We start from the raw sequence: 16,896 nt of genomic DNA on the forward strand, positions 1-16,896 counted from the left end.
TGTCATTTTCTGTTTTTGGGTGGGATGGATGTGTTTTATTTCAGTTTCCTGTGTTTCAGTTAGTTCCTATGGTTATTATTATGTGCACCTGTTATTCATTTCATTGATTGGTTTGTTTGGGTATTTCAGCTCTGTGTTTCTTTCAGTTCATTATCTGTTCTCGTCGCGTTTATGAATTTCATGAATTTAAGTTCATGTTAATTATCAAGTGTGTTCTAAGTATTTTGTTTTGAGGTTTTGTTAATAAATCATTACTGCTGCGAACAGATCCAGCTCCTTTCCTTTACTTTTGCAACCGCCGCTGACAGACAGTGAGTCAATATTGACAGAATTTTCACTTTTGGTTCATCTGGCTCTTTAAATTTCAATGTATAAATGATAAATAGCTGTTACATACAGGTCATAGTCCATGACTGAGATGTGCAAGCTGACTTGGTCCATGCTCTCGGGAGGGATGTCAAAGATAATAGCCTCATTATAAGTGGGATTCAGGGTGTTTTTCTTTGTTGTGGTCTTCTTCTTTTTGAGACGTCTCCCGTCACAATTGAGGGATACCTTCACATAGGGATCTGCTCAGAGAAAACACTGGTATTAGTTCAGATCATTAAAACGCTATTAATTTCACATTTGCAGTTTAACTTTTCATTAATTAATGTGTTATTTTACTTTAATTGAAACTAGTGCAAACTACAATACTTTTAATCAATCATCAACCAATAGCTTGAAGTTGATGAGAGTATTAGATGAGAAGATTAGAAATGAATGCTGGGTATCTTCATAGAGCCAACTTTGCATTCAGTGTGAATAGAAGGCTGTTGAGATTTAGAGCTTTAATGAAATGACTTGAGCGCTGATTCTAACATCAGAGCTGCATACTGATTTCCATCCCTCTCCATTATTGCGCAATTTGTCTGATCCATTTATCGTGTGCATTAGTAAGCCATAAACTACTTCCAGCTTGAGCAGAACAAATCACATGAGAAGTACTTGTTCTGACACCAAATTAGCTTGGGGCACTTCTAAACCGATATTATCCACTGCGTGTGAATACAATTTTACTGCAAATGAAAACCGTTTACTCTTCAGCAGATAAAAGTAAAAATGTCTGGTGTGTGACACACTATCATGATAAGGGAAAACCATGTAGTGTGAGTCATTCATGTTATTGGAGCTTAAAATTGTTCCCTGAATCACATTCGTAACGCTTCTTTAGATTGTCTGGCTTAACTCGCTCAGTGATGCTGCTGATTTACCTCTGGGAAAGTTTGTTAATATTTAACACTCAACAGAAGCCAATTTGTAACATGAAAACATGATTAGAACGTGCTGGACGTGTGCATTAACAATATATGAGAAAATAAAAAAAGCTTTCCAGAAGCCATAAAACCAAATGGACCAATTATAGGGGAGAGTGGTGCTACTTTTTACTTATGTTGTCCTCTAGGCAAGGAGAAATGAGACAGAGGTAATATAAAATGGCTATACTTCAGGATGTGTCAGAATTGGACCCTAGTGAGAATTGGACCCTAAACTAAAGTGTTAACAAATGTTTCTTTCTAAATGGATAGTCACATAAAGTAGCCTATGTTCTTTAGATTAAGAGAGTGCTTATGACACTTTTCACCCCACTCTCCTCTACTTCTAATCGCATGTCTGTATTTTGATGCTTAAGGGCAGTAAAGCTTTGAGTGGTGAAATTCTACCTGAGTATCCTGTAATGTCCATTGCCTTTAGGTTCCTGCACTTGATGACTGTGAGTGTTAATCTGCCTGCTGTAGGTAGATAGCAGAGTGAGAACATGATCTCCCCAAGGTCCACGCTCTCCTGTCAGACACAGACACAGACAAATCAATGTAGCATGATGTATTGGCACACTTTGTTACAAAGGTCACCTTTTCAATTCAATAGCTCCGGATATTAGAGATAAAAACAGTAAATGTGCATTAATGTACCAGCGACAGATACTATTAGAGTAGACACTGTTCCACAAGCATCACTTCCAGTCAATATATGAGTATAGAAGGCCATTTCCACCACATGAGGAGAAAAAAATGAAATCATGCCTTGGTCAATTATGAGATAAAATGTCATAATTCTAAAATGATAGTCTTAAAGGTGCTCTAAGTGATGTTGGGTGACGTCACTTCTTGTTGACGTTTAAAGTATTGTCAAACAAAACGGAAGCTAGCTAGACCCTCCCTCCTCCTCATCCGTGTACTAACCCCCAAACCCCACCCCCAAATCCTTCTTGTCGGTTATTGGCTGGAACAGTTTGTTATGTTTCGTGGTGTGGGTTAGCCCAGTTCGTTTTTCTTGCCGTTTGTGGAGCCTGGGGCGCCTACAGAGACCTCGTTTTTTTACAGTGTGTTCAGGAGACAGGCAGCTAGCGTATAGTGAGGAGATGTTTGCTGTATGTGACAAAAAAAATTTTGGCCTAAAAAACGTGTGACATCGCTTAGAGCACCTTTAATTAAGAGATACTAAGACATAATTATGAGACTAAGGGCCCTATTTTAACGATCTGAAACGCAAGTGTCAAAGCGCAAAGCGCAAGTAACTTTGTGGGCGGGTCTTGGCGTTGTTGCTATTTTCCCGGCGGGATAAATGACTCTTGCGCCAGGCGCAAATCTAAAATGGGTTGGTCTGAAGTAGCTTCATTATTCATAGGTGTGGTTTGGGCGTAACGTGAAATAAACCAATCAGAGCGTCATCTCACATTCCCTTTAAGAGCAGGCGCGCTTGTTCTAAAGCGGATTCCTATTATAACGGCGGATTTGCCAGGCGCACACCAGGATCGGTTCACAGCCAAGGAGAGCAACGCTCTCGTCAGGGACGTTGGGGATGGAGAAACCCACCCAAATTAACTTCGGTTAAAAAGGCGTATGATAATTTGGGTAAATGTGTAAGCTAGATGTATGCTTTTATAATAAATTGTCTATCTATCTATCTATCTATCTATCTATCTATCTATCTATCTATCTATCTATCTATCTATCTATCTATCTATCTATCTATCGTAATAATGTATGATTTGCAAAAATGAAAACTGCTGCTTCTGTGTAGATGAGAGAATCAAAGTGTATGCGCGTTGTGCACACGCTACATTGATTATGGCCAAGCATGCGCCCTTAAAATAGCATATGAATAACATGCGCAACGCGCCACTGACTTTAAACTATTTTTTCCTGGTTAGTGGCGCAATTGTTTTCTAAACCTGCAAAATAGCATGAAGGAACGTTTGCGCCTGAACACGCCTCCTTTTTTGCGCTGAACCGCCCAGGGAGCGCAAGTTCATTCCCTAGTTTAGCGACGTGCTTCTGTGGAGGGAAAAACGCGCTTTGCGCGGGTGCAAAATAGGAATGATACATGCGTCGGTGTACAAAGTCATTTGCGCTGGGTGCAAGATAGGGCCCTAAAAGTCAAAATTATGACATTAAGCATAATAACGACATAAGTTGAAATAAGATAAAAAGCCAAAACTATTTAAAAAATCATAATATTACATACAGTAAAAAGTATAAATTATGAGATAAAAAAATCTTAGGACAGTCAAAATTTCAACTCTTTTTCATAATTATTTCAACTTTATATCTCATTATGACATTTTGTGTTTTAATACCAAACCATTCTTTTTGTAATGTGGCGGAAACAGGCTTCCATACAGACTTATCAATGCTATGACTACTTGTCACTAGCGGTGTTTCTTTTGTGAACGAATCTATGTTTTGGAGACAAATCTTTTAAGAGGACGAATCATTGTAGTGTTGATAATCAGTAATTATTTACTTTCCAATCTGCACAGTGGCTGAATAGAGAAAGATTCTGCATCAATACGATCAATACAGTCACTTTGCTATAGTGTCTAAAAGCTAGTTAGTACTGCAAGAAGTTATTTATTGGTATTTGTGGTTTGGCATTTTGACTATGACGGTTGGGTTTAATAAGCCTTTGACTTAATATCGAGGTCTAGGGGAGAACTGTTTGGACAGATATAGCCACAGTGACCAATTAGTTGTTGCTATTCTCCAAGCCGCGAGCTCTCCTGGACACCACTCCAGCAAACTGTTAATTAAACGTCAACTCTCCAAAACATTTCGGCCTTTCCACCAGGGCATGAGGTCCATCATTTCCATCCCAGCTGATTCAAGCATATCAGGTTGCTTTTAGATCAGGATAAAACAAGTGTAGGCCTATCCAACAAAAATAAGGCAATGCATTGGAACAGTGGAATTTTTAGACATTAAGACCACCCTCTTTGTCTGAAAGTTAAGCACATGCGATGCAAAGGAAGTTAGAGTTGGCGTGTTAGCGTCATCATCTCAGCAGTATTAAGACTGGTGTAAAAATGAATCCCTTTAAATGAGCTCAATAAGCCTCTCTCTGACAGACATATCCCATGACTTCCCTACTTGTGGCTTAATGTCTCTCTAGCCCTCTAAGGTGATTATTTGTAGTTTGCACTTAAGTATCATATAGGGACTTTTTAAAGTGAACTGATAGATGTTCAAAATTACAGCTTGACAGAAAGAAAATTTGTAAAGCAAGTAAACTTTAAGTAAATAAACTGACTATTACTGAACAATATGGCACAGGTTAAAAAGTCAAGTAATCAAGCTTACTAAATTATGTCTGATTTCCAGAGGAGTAACAATGTGTGAATACAGTGAATGTGTTCAAGTTTATGTAAAAAAAAATGAGACCATTTCTCGGATACATTTAGCCTATTGTTATTCATTGGTAAAATCCTTCTTCCATGAAATATAAAAGCAGGAGTTTAGCTGTATTTTTATGCTCTTTTTCTTACAATGAAAATAAATGGTGATATCAAGTTTCTTTTCCCAAGCAATCAATAGATTTTTGTATGAAAAAGAGTTATTTTTCACATATAATCCTCTCATCTGTTATAGGTCTGAAATCTCATGCACACTCACGTATATTTAAATATGGCATGTCAAGACATGTCACACCATGTTTGACGTCAGTGGTTTCAAAAGCCATTGGTTCTTTTGTCTTGGAACCATTTGTGACACCAAATTTTGACAAATGCACAAATTAAAACTACATAATTGAATAACAACACAAATTTGAATATGCACATATCCAAACTGCGTACTACGTTTTTGTATAGCTTCAGAAGACTTGATTCATTCATACGTACCACTTTTATGGTAATTATTTGTTGCTTTTTGGATTTTATGAGCGTGAGAGTCCCTATTGTCATTAACTTGCAGTGTATGGAAAAGAGCAGGATGTTAGCCTAACATCCATTTTGTGTGTAAAGGAAAAAATAACATAATAGTTTTTTGCATTGAGTTCCAGATTCAAATCTCCTGCCAAGTACAACAGAACGTGTGCTATTGTTCAAGGGGCAGCCGGCCTCCTGCCACGAAAGCAATAACCACTGGTTTATTGAATTGCTCCTCTGAGGATAGCTGTAAATCTAGAAAACAGAGAGAAATAAGACTCGTCGAGGAGTATTGCCTGCCGTAAAGGAGTAATCAGCAAACCTCAGATGACCTCAGAAGCTATTTTGGAGGTTAACTTCAATATTAATATTATGCTGTGATTGGCAGTACCTCTTATTAGAGCCCTTTACAAAAATTAGGCAATTACCTTGTCCACACAATCAGCCTGTGTCAGTCATCTCCATGTGTCAATTACTACCTTATCTGTGTGTTAATGAGGGTAGATCCCTGAACTCTCATTAATTCGGCTGTCTTGGTGTAAGTAGGTGTATAGCACAATGTTGAATATTGTGTCTGCATTTTAACAGACTATGTCAATAACCCAACAAGGTAATTCACATACCATAGTCGCCATCTAATGGCCTTGTTATTTAGAATTAATTTATTTTCTAATCTACACTAAACACAAACTGTCTGACCGGTGCAAAATCAAGTGTACTTGGTTTCAGGATCCATCCTTCCTTCTCTTACTAAAATTAAACTATAGTGTCTAGAATGTTGTAGATGACCTGGATGACTTATGATTTATCAGACCAGGATCACGTCATGTGGTACAGCGGGGTCCAAAAATTTGAGACTACAATTAATACATTTTATATGTACAATGTTTATATTTTTAAAATAAATTTCTTATGCTCACCAAAGCTGCATTTTTTTGATTCAAATATTATTACAGTTTAAAAGAACTGTGTTCTATTCTATTTTAATATGTTTTAAAATATAATTAATTCCTGTAATGCAAAGCTGAATTTTCAGTATCATTAGAATCTTCAGTGTCACATGATCCTTCAGAAATCATTCTAATATACTGATTTGCTGTGCTGCTTAATATTCTTAAGGAAACCTTGATACAATTTTTAGGATTCTTTGATGAGTCAAAAGTTCAAAAGAACAAAATTTGAACACAATAAACACATTTAGAATTTTTTTGTAAACATATTGTAAGTAAATTATATATATATATATATATATATATATATTTTTTTTTTTTTGCAACCGTTTGTTCTGTTCAAATAGAGTAATTTTATAATATAATAATATAAAATATTATAATATAATTTAACCTGGAAATAAACCTTTTTTATTACCGTTAAAATATATAGGCTATAAAAAAAATAATAATTTAGATTTGGTCACTATCAAAAAAGCTAATTTGTGACACTGATCATGTGAACAGTTTTGTACACATGGTTAGATGTTCTCAAAACAACTACTAAAACATTGTGAAATTTTAATCTACATTTTACAAGTCAACTTTTTACTCAAATTGTTATGCTCATATTTAAATTTTAATTTTTTTTTTAAACTAGTTGTCTCAGACTTTTGTAACCCACTCACTGTATATTAATTTACAGATCTGATCAATATGTGATCAATACATATATGAGCATCCTCATCATGCACCTCTCCCCATAAAAAAATCGTCTTAAAATCCAGCAGAATTTCACGATTTGGCAAACACATCAAGAGAAGAGAGAGCGGCAAGGTTCTCTTACAGAGGTAGCGTACTGAATGTCTCTCCAGATGGAGGTTTCCCTCGAGAGATCAGACACTTCTAACAGATTGTCCAATATGACCTCCCCAATCATATCGTGCCGTGAGAACCGGTCGAAGTCAAAAACGCTCAGATGGAGCTTCCTGGCGGGAAGCTCATCATAGGGGACCGGAAACTGGAAGGACTCGTCAAACGTGGGGTTGAGCGTTTTACGATGGACTCGTGTCTGGAACTTCTGCTGCCGATCGGGAAGCAGGTAGATCTTGACATAGGGGTCGGAGCTGCCGCAAAGATCCTTGGCTGGTAGATCAAATGCCTTGAGTATCTTGACAAGTATCATCTCATTCTCATAGTCATAGCGGAGAGAAAAGTTGATCTTGCCACAGTTTTTGCCGCCTTTACTATTGTCGGAGTCGTCGTTCTCTGTGGTCATCTGCTTGTAGAGTTCAGGCTTGATACGGCCAATGCTGGTTGGCTGCTCATCCACATCATAATCATCTCCCAGGTCCAGACTTCCAACCTGCATTTGACGGGGAAGGTGACGTTTGAAGGAACTATGCCTGAAAAAATGAGAGAAAGGAGAGAAAGAGTAACATGAGGGATTTGATGATGTTTGGAAAAAGTTGAATGAAAAGCTGAACAGCCCAAGGCAAGGTTTTGTAACTAAAATCTGAAATCCTACAGATATGTTACTTGCATAATTCATAGACTATACATTATGTATAATATTGTTATACACTTGAGGTTTGTCACAATTCTATAGTGAAGACAAACCTCAATACCATGAAAGCAACTGTTTCATCCGTAATGTAACAGCTGTTCTCAAAAGGCGACTGGGTGTTAAAATTAATTCTGGTGTTAATTCAACTGTAGTGCATACTATTTAATATTAATAAAACTCCATATTTCCATGTCAGGCTGATCTCTAGGAATGCTCTGTAACAAAAAGCAGTGGAAAATCTTCAAAAGCAGCCACGTACTGTAGCAAAATGAAATATTACTCTTTAATGAGCAAATAGTACATGCCATATTACATTTTGAGTGGACAAGTTCTATGCCGTAATTAAGGTCCCTGGAACAAGCCCAAATGAATCAAGTATGCATGAGCAGCGCTTCTCTTGGTTCCACTGATTATGAAGCAGCTAAACATTAAAAACTCGCCCTGAAGTGATACTGAAATACATTATTGAAGGGATAAAATAACAAAGCAGTCACAGATGAAAGACTTTCACTGTCCTCTAAAATATTATGCATCATCAGCAAAATACTTTTCAAATATAAATTATGTGTCTGAGAAGTTTACATTTCTCTTGCTGTTCTCAGTATTAATCTGTTCTGTAATGTCTTTTTGAGATCCTCTAATGGGGTGACTGTAATTGATGTTTTGAGCCATACTGGAATAACCACCTTGGAAACAGAGGAAAGTTTACACAGATCTAATAATACAGGGAGGGTGGTCTGACAGTCTGATTCATAGACTGCATTTCCCTCAGGTATATACAGTTCTGCATGTGACGAATGACATGCAGGCTGAACATTGATCAAAGATACAGTGTGAATTTACAGCTACATTTGAACATATTTAGATGACTTTAGCATGTACAGTATGATGATGCATCATCCTGTTTATTTATTTATTTATTTATTTATTTTTTTGGTCTTTTTGTGCCTTTATTTGATAGGACAGTAGAGATTTTTGACAGGAAAGCGTGGGGTGGAGAGAGAGGGGAAGGGGATCGGCAAAGGACCTCGAGCTGGGAATCGAACTCGGGTCGCCAGAGGCGCAGTTGCGCAACATGTCGGCGCGTTAAAGGAGAACTCCGGTCAATTTTAACATTGTTTTTTTTTGTACATTTGGAGTGCTGTCAATACAGAGAACAATGACAAAAATCGGTGTTGCCTACACCGAGTTATTCTATTTTTAAAATTTGCACCCTGTTGACTTCAATGGGGCAAGTTTTAAACCTGCTTTTAGCCTCTTAACATCCTTGATGTGTCATTACAAGTGCACAGAAAATGTGAGTGATTCCTTCAGAGTGAACACGAGTGAATCTGACTGCAGTAGATGTGAAAGATATGTATAAAAATGATGTTATTTAAGCCAGCGCAAATACCTGTGTTTACATCCTGTTTTCGGTTGAAGTCCAAAGTAGTCGATTGCAGAGTTCACGCGCATAGGTTTAGTTACCTATGATCACGCGCGTGAACTCGGCAATCGACTACTGTGGACTTCAACCGAAAACAGGATGTAAACACAGGTATTTGCGCTGGCTTAAATAACATCATTTTTATACATATCTTTCACATCTACTATCTACTTTAAAGGAAATTTTGTTATTGCAATACACGGAAAGTCATGAAAGGGGTAAGATGACCCTTACCTTGGGCAAGAAGCTCCCCTTTTAAACTTATTTTAAAATGTTCGCAGAATATATACTGTAGGATACATCTGATTTTGTATTAAAGGGTTAGTTCACACACACACACACACACACACACACACACACACACACACACACACACACACACACACAAAACAAAAAAAATCTGTCATTACTTACTCACCCTCATGTTGTTCCAAACCCTTAAGACCTTCGTTCAAGTCAAAGTCAACTTTATTGTCATTTTTAGCACATTGCATGGCAATTGTTAAAAACGAAACACAGTTCCTTCAGGGAACAATGGTAACACATTCATGAAGACTAAAAGACAACAGTAATGTAAACAATAGATATACAAAAAGATGGAAAATAAATTATACAAATAAATAAAGCAATATATATATATATTAACATTAAGTGTAGAAGCATTGAGGTACGAATATATTTAAATAAATAAAAAATAATAAAAATGAATTATTATAATGGGGTATGGTCACAATCTTTTGGTGGGTTGGGGGTGGTTAGGTGCGTTCCAGAAGTCTGACCGCTTGCGGGAAGAAACTGTTTTTGAGTCTGGATGTTCTGGCCTGGATGCTCCTCCCAGATGGGAGGGTCTTGAACCAGGTGTGGGAAGGGTGAGAGGAGTCCTTCAAGATGGAGGTTGCTTTTTTCACACACCTTGTATTGTTGAGATCTTCAATAGCAGGAAGGCTGGTCCCAGTGATACGCAGTGCCGACTTCACTACCCGCTGTAGGGCTTTCCTGTCAGATGCAGAGCAGTTTCCATACAGACCGTGATACACTCTCAATGACACATCTGTAGAGAGCAGTGAGGATAGAGGGGGTCGTGCCTGCTCTCTTCAGCCTTCTTAGAAAATACAAGCGTTGTTGGGCCTTCTTTACTAAGGAGGAGGTGTTCCATAGACTACTGTAATGTACTATACTTAGGTGTCTCACAGTACATATTGTCACATCTTCAACTAGTTCAAAATGCTGCTGCAAGATTGTTAACAAGAACAAGGAAAAGCGAACATATTTCATTCTCCCTCCATTGGCTTCCAGTTAAACATTGTATTGAGTTCAAAACACTATTGTTTGCTTATAAGGGATTGCATGGAATGGCTCCTCCATACATCTCTAATCTCCTTTCATCCTATCATAATGCTTTTAGAAAACTTAGGTCAACCAGTAGTCTACAGCTGACTGTTCCAAGGACACGTTTAAAATTGAAAGGAGATCGTGCCTTTTCAGTGGCCGCTCCACAGCTTTGGAACAATCTGCCATCTTACATAAAGACTGCACCAACATACATTGATTTTAAATCTTTGCTTAAAACCCACTTATTTACCGTTGCTTATGGTCCTAAGTGGGCCTAGTGGTATAAACTGTAGTGTATTGTTTATTTGTGTGTTTTATGTATACTCATTAAGATACCTATTTACACTTTGTACAGCACTTTGGCCAACAGCTGTTGTTTTTAAATGTACTCTATAAATAAAAATGACTGACTGATGACCATGTGAGGTCATTGGATATGTGCAGGCCCAGGAATTTAAACTTCTGTGTTGTTTCGACTTCTGTGCCTTTGATGGATAAGGGACGGACTTTGATGGATGGAACAATCATCTCTTTTGTCTTGTTGACATTCAAGGCGAGATTATTGTAGTCACACCAGGCTGGTCCGCTTCATCCCTGTATGCTACTTCGTCATTGTTGATGATAAGCCCACAATGCTGTTGCTTTGGTGTTTTGCAGTGCAGTCATTGGTCAGAAGGGTGTATAACAGTGGACTCAGTACACAGCCTTGTGGTGCACCCATGCTCAGTGTGATGGGCTGAGAGCTCTGTGTATTGATTTTGACAACCCGTGGTCTGTTGCTCAGGAAGCAATGGTTCATCTTCGGAACACAAATTAAGATATTTTTGATGAAATCTGAGAACTTTCTGACCCCGCCATAGACTGGAATGCAATCATCACTTTCGAGGCCCAGAAAGGTAGTAAAGACATTGTTAAAATAGTCCATGTGACTACAGTGGTTCAACATTAATGTTATGAAGCCACAAGAATACTTTTTGTGCGCAAAACCCTCCCAAAAAATAACGGCTTTATTCACCAATTTCTTCTCTTTCGTGTCCGTCTCTGATGCTGTTCACGTTGTAAACACAGTGCAGCGCTTCCGGGTTCTACCTCAGAACGCCGGCTCATTATTGGCTGGATCCTGCGTCAGCATCACACGCTTGCCTTTTCTTTTTTTTTTGACACAAAAAGCATTCTCGTGTATTTCATCATTCATTTCATAAAACAAATCTTAATTTGTGTTCCGTAGATGAACGAAGGTCTTACGGGTTTGGAAAGACATGAAGGTGAGTAATTAATGACAGAATTTTGGGTGAACTAATCCTTTAAATAACTTTGACAATTAAAATAAAAAAAATTATTAAAATACAATCACAAAATATTACTATAATAAATTCTAAGAAGGACATCTTGACACACATTTTTTACTCACTGTCCACAAAGACCCTAAATAACAACTAGACATAAAAACCTTTAATATTGAACATTTATCAACATTCAATTCATTAATCACAATTAGCCAATGACAACAATTTTGTTCAAACGTTTGGGGTAAGTTTGACTTTTAATAAGAAATGTTTCTTTAGCAGCAAATCAGCATCTTCAAATGATTTCTGAAGGACCATGTGACACTGAAGAATGAATAATGGCTGCAGGAAAATCAGCTTTTCATCACAGTTGTTTTAAAAATATTTCTCAAGATTCCTGCTTTTACTGCATTTTGATCAAATAAACGCAGTCGTCTTTTAGGAAAACATTATCTCACCGACCCCAAACTTTTGAAGGGTAGTGTAAGTGTGAGTTCCTAGATGCCTTTTGGCTCTGTTACCTGGTGGATGACGCAGGCTCTGTGGTCTGTCGCTGCATGCGCTGTGTACGGCGCAAAAAGTGCTCCCTCATGGAGAGCTGCACCTCGGCGGGGATGTCGGGAGAGGTGCGGCTTATTTTAACAGCTGCCTCCAGGAAGCCCATCGACGCCATAGAATACTTCTCCTTTTCAGTCGCCATGGCGACCTCGGATGGCTGAGGACTGGGCAGGAGAGGCGGTAAATGAAGTGAGGGGCAGTCGTCAGGGGCGAGGACCGCAGAACTTGACGAGAGGGCTTTGTTCCTCCAAGGAACCCAGCACAGCCTCCAGGAGACAAATGAGGAGAGCAACAGCAGCGCCAGGCCACACGCTATTATCACACCGATGGGGAGGCCAACAGTGATGTCTACAGCCGGGCGGAAGTGATGGGCCGCACAATATGGACAAACAGATGGTCGAAACAGTGAGACAGACAGAAAGAGAAGTGCATTAGTTTCAAGAAGGTTCACATGAGCAATGACTTGTATTAATATTACTTATCTAAAGATCCATGAGATCCATGGGTTCCCTGAATCCCTGAATTCGATACCACGCACACACTCACAAACACACAGTGCAGAAATGATGAAATGTAATTAAAGTTATCGCAGATACAAGGCCATAATCTATTTCCAAGGGAACAATGCTAGCGGAAGATGCCGCAGCAATATCAAGTGCTCTCACTGCGACGCTTTCCACCCATCAATGGCTCTTACGCATGTAGGCGGAAAGCAAGATCAAACTCATTTCTTCACGATTACAGAGAATTTGCTTGCAAAAGAACAAACAGACTGGAGAAGCTCCAAGACTGCTGACAAGCACCGTGTAAACAATAATGTAAAATAAAAGGGAGAGTTGTCATTTTGTGTGGGAGCTCTATATAGGTTTTCGAGCAATACTATTGAGCCGGCTGAATTCATTTTTATTTTCTGTCTGAGATGTGTTTTTATAGCGAGAAACGCTGATTACGTTTTTGTTTTCTCCCAACAGTTGTATGAACGCTCTCCGCCCACTGCTTCAACCGGTTTGATTTATTTGAAATAATGCATGCTGAGATCTCCCTGGGCTTCCTGAGGAACGTACAATGTGTCCTTGCTCAAATGGAATATAAATCTCTACTGACAGTTCAAAGGGCTTTAGGCCACGTCTAATTTAGAGTATTTTACAACTTTTGTTCTTCAGTCAGTTCCTCATTCCTTTCCAAGTCATTTGTCATTACATGACTACTGTAAGCACACAATACCAAGTAAAGAAAGACTCAAGGTCAGAACAGGAGAAATGAATCAAGACTTAATAATAATATTTTTAAAAATACTTTATACAGTACTTGTCAAAAGTCTCTTATGCCCACCAAGGCTGCATTTATTTGATCAAAATACAGTAAAAACAGAAATATTATAAAGACCTGTTTTCTATTTGATTATATTTTAAAATGCAGAATTTATAAGCAGTCATTACTCCAGTATTCAGAGTCACATGATCCTTTATAAATCATTCTAATGCGCTGATTTGATGCTCATCGCAAATACAAATGTATCTTTCTTAAAAATATGTAAATAACCTTACAAAAATATTTAAGTTTACTTGAGAAAACTATTTTTCCCCAAGTGTGACCGGTCTCTGTCGGGACTCTGCGTTGTGTTATAATGAAGGAGACCGGACAACAGAAATTTCACAGGCCGGATTTTATTCTGTATGAATAAAAATAAAAAATCACTGCAAGCTCAAGTCTGTGGCCTTCTCTCAATCAGCCTCTCTTCAGTCGCATTTACCGCGAACTGCACGACGTTTTACTCATTTCACATATTTGAGTTTCTCAAATAAACAACTCAATATTGTTTAACATTTCATAAAAAAAATAAAGCATTTTACATAAATTAAAAACAATATAAACAGAAACATGAAAGTGAACATACCTGTATGAATAAAAATAAAAAATCACTGCAAGCTCAAGTCTGTGGCCTTCTCTCAATCAGCCTGTTAGTGAAAGGCATTATTTTAGCCAACAGAGCTTGCACACTCATGCTTACATTAATGAATTCTCTCTAACAATACATGCTTTAACTCATAACATAATTCACCCAAACTTCATACATGTTTGAATACGATTAAAGTGCATTTGAGAACAAATTACATGTTATACTACATTAAACAAAACTCATTTCAAACTTTTCAGACAGAGCGTCAGTAAAACCCACCTCTCTTCAGTCGCATTTACCGCGAACTGAAGGAGAGCAACCAGAACCGGAACATGACAGAACATTGCAAAGACTCTTAAAGGAGCCACGCACCGTATTAAACAAAACTGAAAAATGACCGTGTAACCATAAAAATATGACATCTCAATTAATAGAAATCAATATTAGAAGAATAAATGAAATTCCAGAATGCAAAATAATGAAAGAAATATAACAAATGATAATAAGAAAGGGAGATTTTGAGTGAAATTAATTAATAAATATGACATCTGTTACATTCACCTCCCCTAATTTCACCAAAATTATGCATGTGCATAAAGAGGATTTACTAAAGAATCACAATGCAAAAATTCCAGTTACAGCAATGAAAGCTATCTGTCTTGACAGATACAGAGATATTTGAGGGTGATCAGGCCTCAAAACCACTTAGTAAAGTATGTTGCCAAATACACCATACCACACTTAACCTTTGCAACAAATCCTCATTCACATTATTCTCATATCACATGGCAACAAAAAAAAAAATTATCCCCAAAAGAAACATAAAATAAACTTCCTACCCAATCACGGATATTAGAATAGGCTTAAAAGGGACTGTGACTTTTTCTGGAACCTGTTTGACAAACTTGGCATTTTAAATGGCTTTTGAGCCATGGTCTCAATAAGACGGTTGACTTTTTTTACTACTCTACCAGCCCGTGTTGTAATAGTGCCTTGCGCTTGTTCAGGACCTGGCATGGACACATCATCACATACAGGTAAGTCGGAGTCAACGATACCTGAATTAGTCAAGTCAAATGTTGCCAATACATTGTCACAATCAGAAGTTCCTGTGCTCAATGTTTTTTCAGGGAGCATCTGGTTTTGGCTGTCTTGACCAGAATTAACACAGTAAGTATCATCACTTTTCTCTGTGTCCTGTTCCATTTGTACGTCAAATGTTTCTGAACTCTTTGAAACATCCTCATTCAATACTAATGAACGCGTTTCGTTTTTAGGATCTTCATCCTCCAAGGAATCAGTGGAGTTTGTTGATTGGCTCTCACACTCTGAATCGCTCGAGCAATCGGCAACCGTTGACTCACATGTTTCATCCTCAGGACATGTCACAGGTAAGAAACTGATGTCTAAGAGCATGTTTCGATGTATAACTTTAATGTGTCCTTTGTCATCCTTCACTTTGTATATGTGTGTCTGGGGATCATTATCCACAATGGTGTACACAGTAGGTTCCCATCTATCTGCCAACTTCCTTTTTCCTCTTTCTCCTTTATTGGCAATGAGCACTCTATCTCCATTGTTCAAATGTACTCCCTTGATCTTGCGGTTATACATCTTGGTCTGTTTCCTCTGTTCTAGTACAGCATGTTTTTGAGCAATTTCAGCTGCTTCGTGAAGATGAGACATTAAAGTGGCGACATAGCTGCTGTAATCAACAATCACTGGATCCTTCGATACTTGCTTGAACATTATGTCCACAGGTAATCGTGGGACACGGCCAAACATGAGTTGGAAAGGTGCGTAACCCGTCGTCTCATGTATTGTTGAGTTGTAAGCGAAGGTCAGAGTCTGAATTTGTTGTGGCCACTTATCCTTAGATCTCAGAGGCAAGGAGCGAAGCATACTTCCTAATGTTCGGTTGAACCGCTCTGTGATGCCATTTCCCATAGGATGATAGGCCGTTGTACGAGATTTGGAGACCCCAGAAAGTGCAAGCAGTTCAGCAATGAGCTCACTCTCAAAATTTGTTCCTTGATCCGTATGGATCCGCTCAGGAAACCCATACACACAGAACACATGGTCCCATATCTTCCGAGCAACTTGCTTAGCCGTCTGATTGATGCAAGGAAAGGCGTGTGCAAGTTTCGTAAAATGATCCGTCAGGACCAACACATCTACTGAACGCTGTTTGTTATCTTCTGCACTCCAAAAGTCAAGACAAACCAACTCCATAGGTGCAGAAGTCTGAATACTCTCCAGTGGAGCTCGAGCAGCTGGCTCAGGTGTTTTTGCCAGAATGCACCGCCTGCAACACTTCACATATTCTCTGATCTCACGCTCCATCTTGGGCCAGAAGAAGCGCTGTCTTGCCAAGTGAACTGTTCTAGCCTGTCCTTGGTGACCGGCAAGATCGTGAAGACCGTGTAAAGCTTTTTCTACCATGCACTGAGGCAGAACATACTGATGTCTTCTCTGTCTGCTTATAGGTTCCTTAGTCACCCTGTACAGAATCCCATCACACACTTTTAAGTGATCCCATTGCTTGACAAGGGCTAAAGCTCTATAGTCGAGTTTTTCCCTCTCTCTTCTTGAAGGGCGTCTTTTACGAAGCACGAAAGGGAGAACCTTGGAAATGGTAAGGTCGAGCTCTTGACTTCTTTCCAACTCGTCATGAGAGAACATAGGCAGAGGCTGTTCACCGTGGCTAGTGTCT

The 16,896-nt window shown here is 38.5% G+C and overlaps 1 protein-coding gene across 2 annotated transcripts in view; it reads right to left on the bottom strand.

The window, feature by feature from the left end:
- The window catches only part of syt6a (synaptotagmin VIa), a 57,804-nt gene that overhangs the window by 7,299 nt on the left and 33,609 nt on the right, over positions 1-16,896 (bottom strand). For both annotated transcript variants that reach the window (XM_079849275.1, XM_079849274.1), the window contains exons 2-5: positions 12,247-12,631; positions 6,962-7,520; positions 1,704-1,824; positions 398-569 (exon numbers count right to left, since the gene is read on the bottom strand). In XM_079849275.1, the coding sequence (XP_079705401.1) occupies positions 398-569; positions 1,704-1,824; positions 6,962-7,520; positions 12,247-12,631 (1,237 nt within the window). The remainder of the gene's footprint in view (positions 1-397; positions 570-1,703; positions 1,825-6,961; positions 7,521-12,246; positions 12,632-16,896) is intronic.

This window comes from Squalius cephalus, assembly GCF_949319135.1.
Source record: "Squalius cephalus genome assembly, chromosome: 18".
In the NCBI taxonomy this organism is placed as follows: domain Eukaryota; kingdom Metazoa; phylum Chordata; class Actinopteri; order Cypriniformes; family Leuciscidae; genus Squalius; species Squalius cephalus.